Here is a 9,705-nt window from a genome sequence, read left to right as displayed (position 1 = left end):
CATACATAGATAGGGCCAAGGACACCATAAACTAGCGCACACTACAAACTTTTCTAATGAAAAAATGAACACTACAAACTTTGTAGTCTCAAAAAGCGCACACTACAAACTTTCTAATGAAAAAGTGGACACTACAAACTTTGTAGTCAGGATAACCTTTTGACCCTAACCCTAACTTTGTAGTCTAAGTCCAAGCTTTTGTAGTCCAAGTCCAACTTTTGTAGTCTTTTATAGTCTATCAGTAAACTTTGTAGTCTATCAGTAAACTTGGTAGTCTTTTGTAGTGTATTAGTAAACTTTGTAGTCTAAGTTCAACTTTTGTAGTCTTTTATAGTCTATCAGTAAACTGTGTAGTCTAAGTCCGACTTTTTTGTAGTCTATCAGTAAACTTGGTAGTCTATATCTGACTCTTATAGTAGGGCATGAACCTTCCTTTTTTGGTCATTTTTCCCATGATACAATAATTGTAGCCCTTTCTTTTAGCTTTCTAAATATGCTGAAATCATGTTATTTGGTTTTGTTTTCATGGAGAAAAACACAAAAAAAAAAAAAAAACAGGACACTTTTGAAATTCCTTTACCTCATATCTCCACAACAAAAGCACTTCAGAACATAATTCAAACAGATTTGGGAAGCTACAGTGTAGGGCTACAATTTTCGTTTTTTTGACCATTTTTGGTAATTGGTCATGTGACCATCATCCCAACATCCCCTTACATGGACCCTGATAGGTAAAGTCATTCTCCTCTTGGTTTTCTTCACTTTTTAGTCAAACCAGGTGATATTTCCCTTTTGGGATGTACCCTGAAGGCAGTGCCTGATGTTCAAATCGCAATGATATTGGCCAAGTAGCTAATGAAATTTCCAATGATATCGCCCAGGTTTCTAATGAAAATCACAATGATATAGGCCAAGTAGCTAATGAAATTTCCAATGATATCGCCCAGGTTTCTAATGAAAATCGCAATGATATTGGGCAAGTAGCTAATGAAATTTCCAATGATATTGGCCAGATAACTAATGAAAATCACAATGATATTGACCAAGTAGCTAATGAAATTTCCAATGATATCGCCCAGGTTTCTAATGAAAATTGCAATGATATCGGCCAGATGAATAATGAAAATCGCAATGATATTGCCCAAGTAGCTAATGAAATTTCCAATGATATTGCCCAGGTTTCTAATGAATATTGCAATGATATTGGCCAGATGAATAATGAAAATCGCAATGATATTGCCCAAGTAGCTAATGAAATTTCCAATGATACCTGGGCAATTGCCAATGATATTGCCCAGGTATCTAATGAAATTTCCAATGATATCGCCCAGGTTTCTAATGAAAATTGCAATGATATTGGCCAAGTAGCTAATGAAATTTCCAATGATATTGCCCAGGTTTCTAATGAAAATTGCAATGATATCGGCCAGATAACTAATGAAAATCACAATGATATTGACCAAGTAGCTAATGAAATTTCCAATGATATCGCCCAGGTTTCTAATGAAAATTGCAATGATATCGGCCAGATAAATAATGAAAATCACCATGATATCACCCAGATAACTAATGAAAATCGCCTAATGAATAGACATGGTAACTGGAATGATTCCTATCATAAAGACTGTGGACTTATACACAGGGAGCCCTAGGCAGTTACCTTATTTATATGATAAAAGCAGTCTTCATATATAGTTTGTGAACTAGATGGATCAGTCAATCACAATAAAATTGGAGCGTTCAGAGTCATTCCGTATTTCACAAGAGAAAGGATCGACTTACCTGAGCACTTCAGTACACTTATTGATGCAAGCAATGAGGAACTGGATGAAATCGAAAACACAGGTGTTGAAGAAAGACCTAACGCAAGAGATTACTACTTTGAAGGAGTTAATCTTGATGGGTCTTCTGCAGATGAATCCAGGGACTTAGAAGAAATCGAAGATTTAAGTGAAGAAGAGGCTTAGTAGACTTATGCGTTAAATTGGCTAAAGTTTAATAAAACCTCCAGCAGTTTATAAACATAATGCGCAAGCGCCTTCTAGATTTTCCATGCATAGTCAACTATACATGCGGGCTCTAGGTGTCTGTCTACGGAAAAAAGTTCGGATACTTCTACTACTCCTTAGTTACTTCACGCTCAGCAATCTGGGCAAGGGCAATTTCGTAATCAGCGACAAGTACATCGTGAAGACGAAGCTCCAAGTCGAGGCGCTGCATGCTGAGAAGAACACGTTCACAAAGATCGACCTCTTGCTGCTTGAAATAAGCAAGGGTGGGATAAGCCGGCATGTGGTTGGTAACAGCCGCATGTGCGCGCGCTAAGATCTCCCTGTACAAAGGGTTGTCGATGAGCAAGGAGTTGGCAGACTCGTCTATAACAAAGGACGAGCGCATTAGTTTACGATTTATGAAGATAAAGATAAATACGAACTTTGATGAGACTGAAGGTCTGCTAAGCCGCTGATAAAGGGCGGTTCAGTACGAGGGCGTTTGTCGCCGGCGCAACTGCCTTTGGCATGCTCGACGACGAGGGCCTTGTGAAATTTGCGACTGTTAGTGTCCATGCCTGGAACAGCATCATAGGGAATGCTGACTGTTTCGGCATGCTTGGATTTGGCTGGGGTCTGTTATGTTCGGATACAATATGAAGTTAACAACATGGCAGTGGACTCACGCAATAATAGCAGCTTACCTTGGGACCAGAGGCAGTGCGCTTCTTGCCTTTCTCTTTGGGAGAGGAAGCGGCGTCCTTGACTTCTTCGTCACCAAAGAGGTTGTCCACAGCCATCTGAGCAAAGTGGTATGCAATATTAAAATTGTGCTCTGCTCGAAAGAAAATAAAAATAACGCATGGTATCAGCTGCAGTGATAGCGTAGGGGCCATCACACCCACCCATCGTAACATCGGTATCCGAGGGGCCGGGGACAATCTCGACTTTGTCATCCTTGTCCTCAACAACAGCCTTGGACTTGACAAGCTTGCGGGGATGCTGTTTCAAAATGTACCTGTGCTGTGTTAATAAAATGAGAAAAGATGAACAAAATAAGTATGAACGTGCCTTGGCTTTAGCGGTGGCCATTACCTCTGCAATCTCAGCCTGAGCCTGAGCTTGAGCAGTAACAGGTGGTGGAACAACCTGCGCAGCAGCGCGCGCGGCGAGAACGGCGCGACAATATTCTTTGATAGTGTCGAGGTCGGCTGGGGGCACGATAGCGTGAACTCCAGTGCTGCGGGTATTGTACTCGCTTCTAACAAGGAAAAGCACATTGTGCATTGGCTGGTGCATAAGCAGACACGGATCCTTGGTGTCGATGAGCTGAACCTAGTCAAGTGCGCAGTGTTAATCTTTGTTCAAAGAAATAGATAATACGAAGTTTAGAAAAATTCGTGACTTACACAGTAATTGGCGGCTACGCCAAGAATGGTGGGAGCTGCAGCACTGTTTGGTCCCTCTTTCATGTCCTGATAAGTCTTGAAGGCAGTAAGAGCAGACTCGCGAAGCTTGACCATGATAGGAAGAGTGTTTTGTGGGATAGACATAATGAGCGAGTGGTAAAATGAGAGTGCGTGGTAGAAGAGCGAAAAACTGTTCTGTCCGAAAAATTTCGCCACTGCCTGCTTTTATATATGTGTCTAAAACCAAGGCGTGCGTGTTCCGAAATTCCACGTTGCAATTCACTTGAAGCCTGAAAATTTGGAGTTGCGTGTTCCAGCGCGATCACGTCTAAAAATAGAGTAAACTTTCCAAGCCTTGGATTTCCCACGCCACATGACCTATGAACTTAGTCGTTTTGACTGAGGACAGCCAATATTTAGTGAGGGGGAGGGATCAAGGCTACCTTGATAGATAAAAAATTCGATTTCATGATTCACCAAAAACTACCAAGTGGAAAAGAGTCATAAAAACACGAACTAGAGACAATAAAACCCTAAGGCAGAATGAATTTGATAGAAAAAACGAAATAAAGCCAAAAAATTCACAAATTCACACTCTAGAAAGCACACAGAGCTCTCACTTAGGACACATCTCAAGTTCAAGAGTGACAAAATCAAGATTCTACTACTTACAGCAGAATCTAAGTACAAAAACACAGTGACAAAAATGATATAGAAAGCCCAAAATTTAGAGAGTCCGACGACACATATAGAAAAGTTCGTATAAAGTCCACAAAACGTCAGTCGTCGCCAGCCAACTGGTCCTCGTCTCCTGCACCCTCGCCTTGAGAACCTGCAGGAGTAGCAACAGAAGGCACCGAGACTGGAGGCGAAGGTGTACGTGGGCGAGCACATTGACAGACACCAGACAAAGGACCTGCTACCAGCAAAGCCTTGGTACGACCGTAAAGCGCGATGAGATCGTCCTGTAAAGCGCGATGAGATCGTCCAAGTCCATGCAACTGGAACCATCTGGGGCCAGGACTTGACCATTCCCAACGTACGGGTCGGCAAAGCGAAGCCATTCGTTAGCCTCATCCCAACCCGAAAAGAGAGTCCCAAAGAGAGTGGGGATCTCGCTTGTGAAAAATAGATCGTAAAGGGAGTTGGCGAATTCTCGAAGGCTGAGATCATGGCGATGGCGGATGGATTCAACCATAGTGGAAAGCGTACAAAGGTGAAGAGCGTCTTGCTTGATCTGATCCAGAAGGTCAGCAAGGGCTGAAAAGAAAAAAAAAAAAAAAAAAAGTCAATGAGAACGGCTATAAAAAATTTGAGAAGTAAGCAAAAACTCACCAGAGGGCGCGTGAATGGCAACCCTCTTCTGAATAGTATCCCTAGCCATGCCTCACAAAGCATCGGCAAGGTAGTATTCACAAGAAGACACGTGCGATGTATCACATGGTCCGCAGGGAACCCCCCAGCCACGAAATGAACAATTTTCGACGGCAGAGGCCTTGTGCACAGAGCATTGGAGACATGGCTCTGGCATCTTTGAGAAAGGTGTTAATATCAGATAAAAAGAAGAAATAATAAGAGCTTACCATGGGGACGGGGTCATCCGCTTTCTTCAAGGATGGAAACTCTTCGAGACAAAAACGCTTGGTGACGCGCCCTGGAAAAAGACAAGTCAGGAGAGTGACTAGAAAAGTAAAAGTAAAAGAAAGTAACGACTTACTAAACCTTTTCTTATCAAAAACCAACTCGTCTTTGAGAATTATAGGCTCTAGAATAAGAAGAAAATTAGAAATGAAAGAAACAAAGAAAAGAAACAAAAAACTTACCAGGCTTTGGAGGACGACCACGACGTTTGGGTTGGACAACAGGTGGTCCACTAACCACTGGTCCCTCCGAAACCGTACCAGCTGCCTGAGCCAGACAAAGTGATATGCGATGATTGGGAGTTGGCGTAGGGGTTGGTTGAGCCCGACCCTTCCCTTTGCTCTGACGCGGTGGCGGGTTCACAGAGAAGGCGGACTGGGATCGTTCGCGGTACTGGTCGGGTAGGTCGATGGATTCATCATCAGACGCGGGTTTGTCAATGACCTTGCGACGTTTTCCTGGCTAAGAAAAAATTAAAATTAAAAGTTAGTAAATAAGAAGACAGAAACAAAAACTTAAGCATCGCTCACCGGGCCAACAAGCACTTTCTCTGGAAGTACGACAGGAGGCTCAATAATTTGAACGTCTGAATCGTCATCTGAGGCTACAGGTCGAGAGCGCTTGAGACGGCGAAAGAGGCTTGGAGGTCGCGTGGTGGTGAAGGCGATGGCAAGAAAAGTGGTGTCTCACGAGAAAGCTCGACAACTGCGGGGACTTGAGAAAGGACTGCTGGAGAGAGTGGCGCAGGCGTCCGATCCTCAGCAGAGCCCTCAGTCGTAGTTGGTACCACAGCAGTCGTGAACTCTCGGTTCAACCGATCCTCCTGCAACACAAAAAGTTTGAAGTTAAAAAGAAACAAAAGAAGCAAGTACAAAGCAACTCACCCCACTATAAAGACGACTTCCATCCGGGGGAGGGCGTAACCAGCCCATCCACAGGAAACTCCGTCGATCCACGGGAATTTGTTGAGAAATGTTGTATAAAGAGGCTAAAAGATGAGACTCGTGGGCAGTGGGACCGATACCACGAGCCATGAGCTCCATTAAAAAGTCAGCCTAAGAAAACAAAGTCAGAGATGATCAACAGAGATAAAAACGAAAAAAAGCTTACCATGTGCCCTTGAACTGCGTTCAGCGCTGCGACGAGCTCATCCACAGAAGCAGAAGAGGCGTTGGTGGAAGCAGGATGCGTCGTTGGCAAAAGCCCGGTGATAACTTCAAAAGCGTGAGTGGCAGCAGGACCAGCGACGAAAGGGATAGGCATGATGAGCGAAAAAGACAGAAAGAAATGGGAGATGTACCGCGTAAACCCTGAAGTTTATATGTATGTCAAACGGAACACACGGAATAGCGAGGCACTTTCCAAAGAATAGTCTGCGGGAGAAGATCGCTGAGGATCCCTCGGTTCCGTCAACCCTGAAAAGCCCAATGGACGCCAAAACGTTAGTAGAGTAAAGCGTACCTAGGCAACAAGGGGAATATGATGTCATGTCTTCAAAAGAATGTACGCGCCTGCACTAGTAATAGTAATTGACGCCGAAAAATAAAAGACACGCTTGACAGACGGTGATCTTTTGAAGACATATCAATATAAAATCCAGAAAAACACGAGGGGAACGTCCTCACACGGGGATCTAGTGATGACTGAGGACGGTCAGTATTATAGTGAGGGGGAGATGATACAGAGTGTAACAATACACCCGTAAAAATGCGAATTTTAGCAATTTCTCCTATAAAACCTTCTATAGTAGAAATACAGTCACATTGATCATAAGGATCGTTAGACGCAACCTGGTCTAGTCGATTAAAGTCTACATCCGAGAAATGTGCACGCCTTAGGCAGTAGGAATTGTGGTTGGTTCGTGACCGAATCACTTCAATATACTCGAAGTCTAATAAAAGGCTATGCTACCATGAAATAGTACACTACCGAGTGTTCTAGAGTAAAGACACCCCCGCACAGGGTATTGGAGTTTACACCAAACCAGGGTCTCACCTTATTATGGATTAAAAGATATTAATTCTAAAAGATAAACGTGTGAGCGTAGAAACTCGATGCGTACCTGACGCGAGAAGTCATTCGGTCACGTGCTACGAAGCATGATCCAAGGAGTCATGTGGAGGGACGCATCATGCGCATCACGCACATCACAAATCATGGCATCATTGACCCAAGAAAACTAGACTCCGCAAAATATTCCAAAGTCTGCCAAAAGAGAAAAACTATGAATGATTTGCCGTGTGGTCCGAAAACCTGGGCATAGTATCTAATAATAGAGAGAAAATCACTAAGCGGACCGTTCGCCTCAGCTGAGCCAATCGTGAAAACCGTTTACGGCGATTCCCACATACGCATCAATACTGATGCGTCGCGTCGCCACAATAGAGAAAACACTACGAAAACTTAAAAGAAGTCAGCTCAGTTGTGCCACAACACAACCGAGCCACTTCAAACCTTTACTAAAAATCAGCATTAATTCGTCCGACCTCTCGGGCAACGCACGGATATGTAAATATAAATAGAAAACATAAAATAGTATAAAGGGAGGACGCGTGCAGGCTGAAACGAGAGGAATTATCCCCCGCGTTGACCAGCTGTCGCACTCCCAGTAGCATCTGAGGTAGTGGATAAGTTTGTAATCAATTTAAGGACTTTTCTTCGCAGACATAAGTAACGTGTGCCCGGAACCAGCGTGTTAAGTGGGGATCACAAAGCTTTTATAAGGTTATCTTGTCAATTAGTAAGAGAGCTCTCTGCTCTTACCGAGGAATCCAAGTGAGCGTGCTTGAAGAGTCTTTAAAGACTAGTTTGGACCAAATCAGAGGCATAATAAAAGCTCAAGGGAGTTATAAAAGTCTACAAAGCACAATTTCCTTGTCATTTCTTCGTATACAGTTAGAACACAATCCCAGAACACCGAGACAGTCCCAATAAAAGCCGTTTCCCTTTGAAGACTACTAGGTTTCAAATTCTATACTTGTGCCTGCACGTAAAAACAATACCTTTTGTTCCAAAGGGTCTACTAGACTTAGACAAGTGATATAAAATATACAAAATCGTTTCCCCGAACTTCTACTAAAGTTCTAACAAAACAAGTGTGGTAATTCTATTTACTGTACCAACCCGAACTTGAAGCACCGAGCACGTACCTGTGGTGATAAGTGTTGAAGGTGTTTGTGTGTATGTGTGTGTGTTGTTTAGGTGTTCACGCATCTTGTCAGCGCGTCTGATTGCACTTTCCTCACTCCCGCGTGCCACGGTCTTCTCACTGGATCAGTATTGATGACTGGTATGTTTTCCTGTATCCTGTGTATGTTTCTCTTGCCAAAAGAGCATCCACATATGTTTTTTCCATGTCAAAATCCCTCTGAAAAAGCTGCATTTCACCAGAATATTTCAGTTGTGATAATTCTCATATTTCTCCTTCAAATTTAGTGTTACAGCTACTCAGAGCTACTAAGCGATGTAGAAATATATTTCGGATTTTTTCCAAAAATTTCCGCCTCAATCAAAGATGTGGAGATGATGGATGCACAAGTCATGTTCCGGATGACCTTTTCCAGGTAACAAACAATTGTCAACAAAGCGAGCTTTTGAGCGGAAAATCATGGAAATGCATTTTGGAGGGTGTCATTCATATTATTGATTGTAACAAGTTCATATTTCCTCAGTTGCAACTTGTTTTTGACATATAAAATGACTTTTGGTATTCCAATGACACCTAGGCTTTTGCGTGATGCAGAGGCGGTATGAGTCACTGTGTGACGAGAAAATAGCCAAAGTCAGGAAATCTGGCGCAGCGCGCGCCAGACTCCGACGTATTTCCACTCGAGGTATGGCTTACATACATGAGTAGTACTACGAGGATTTGTAGTAAAAAAGGAAGTGGGAGGGAGGGTGACGAGAAATGCGTATGCTAGAACTAGATAACGAGGTAAGATATCAAAACGAGGGCCTAGATTAAAAAATGAGAATCATACCTGGTTGAGGAGTGAGATGTCAAGACGAGAGCCTGGCGGAAAGGGGGCGTCTCAACCTCACTCCTCAACCGTGAGGGGTATATCTAAAAATAAATCAAGGCCTGTTAGTGCACATCCAAGCGTGGATCACGTGAGTTAAGGGAGAGACGAGCAGCGGCTCTGAGTCGTGTGTCAGCGGACACACGACTGAAGTTGTGCGCGTGCAACTTAGCCTTGGACGGTTTTCATTGGACTTGAGTAAACACCTTGTTTAAACTCGATTAATTGAGCAGCATTTGGATGGATGGCTCAGGTTCCAGCTGGATGATGTTGCCAAAGGCATTGCCAAATAGTCGCAAATAGTTGCCTCCCTGTGGCCAGATCCTCAAAAGGTACGCTATTCATTCTTTACACCTAAATTTAATGAAACATAGACATTCTGGTACTCTAAAAGTAGAATACAGCCCGATTTTCCATGTTTCACGTTCATGGCGCCCTTGCAAGTAGATGGATGTGATGTTGTGAACTTGGATGACATGTTTGAAGCTTTAGACAAATAGTTGCAAACTTCCCAAACACATTGAAAACACCGGAAATACAACTGACATTAAGCAAGGAGAGGAAGGCAACATTACTCTGACAATGGTAATACATCTTAACATGGTTGATTTACAACCTTTACCTTAAACTTTGATCAGAAGTTGG

At 43.1% G+C, this 9,705-nt stretch overlaps 1 protein-coding gene across 1 annotated transcript; it reads right to left on the bottom strand.

The window, feature by feature from the left end:
* Window positions 1-2,118: 2,118 nt before the first annotated feature.
* Window positions 2,119-3,544, bottom strand: LACBIDRAFT_303494 (uncharacterized protein; the record flags this gene model as incomplete). The annotated part of the gene is made up of 6 exons (XM_001884064.1): window positions 2,119-2,375; window positions 2,435-2,627; window positions 2,696-2,826; window positions 2,897-2,993; window positions 3,063-3,326; window positions 3,401-3,544. The coding sequence occupies 6 exons, from the start codon at window positions 3,542-3,544 to the stop codon at window positions 2,119-2,121; spliced, it is 1,086 nt and encodes a 361-aa protein (XP_001884099.1).
* Between the last annotated feature and the right edge of the window lie 6,161 nt (window positions 3,545-9,705).

The sequence above is a fragment of the Laccaria bicolor genome, genomic scaffold, assembly GCF_000143565.1.
Source record: "Laccaria bicolor S238N-H82 LACBIscaffold_24 genomic scaffold, whole genome shotgun sequence".
NCBI classification, from domain to species: Eukaryota; Fungi; Basidiomycota; class Agaricomycetes; order Agaricales; family Hydnangiaceae; genus Laccaria; species Laccaria bicolor.
Note: the sequence above shows the minus strand (reverse complement) of the source record. Positions and strands in the feature narration are given on the sequence as shown.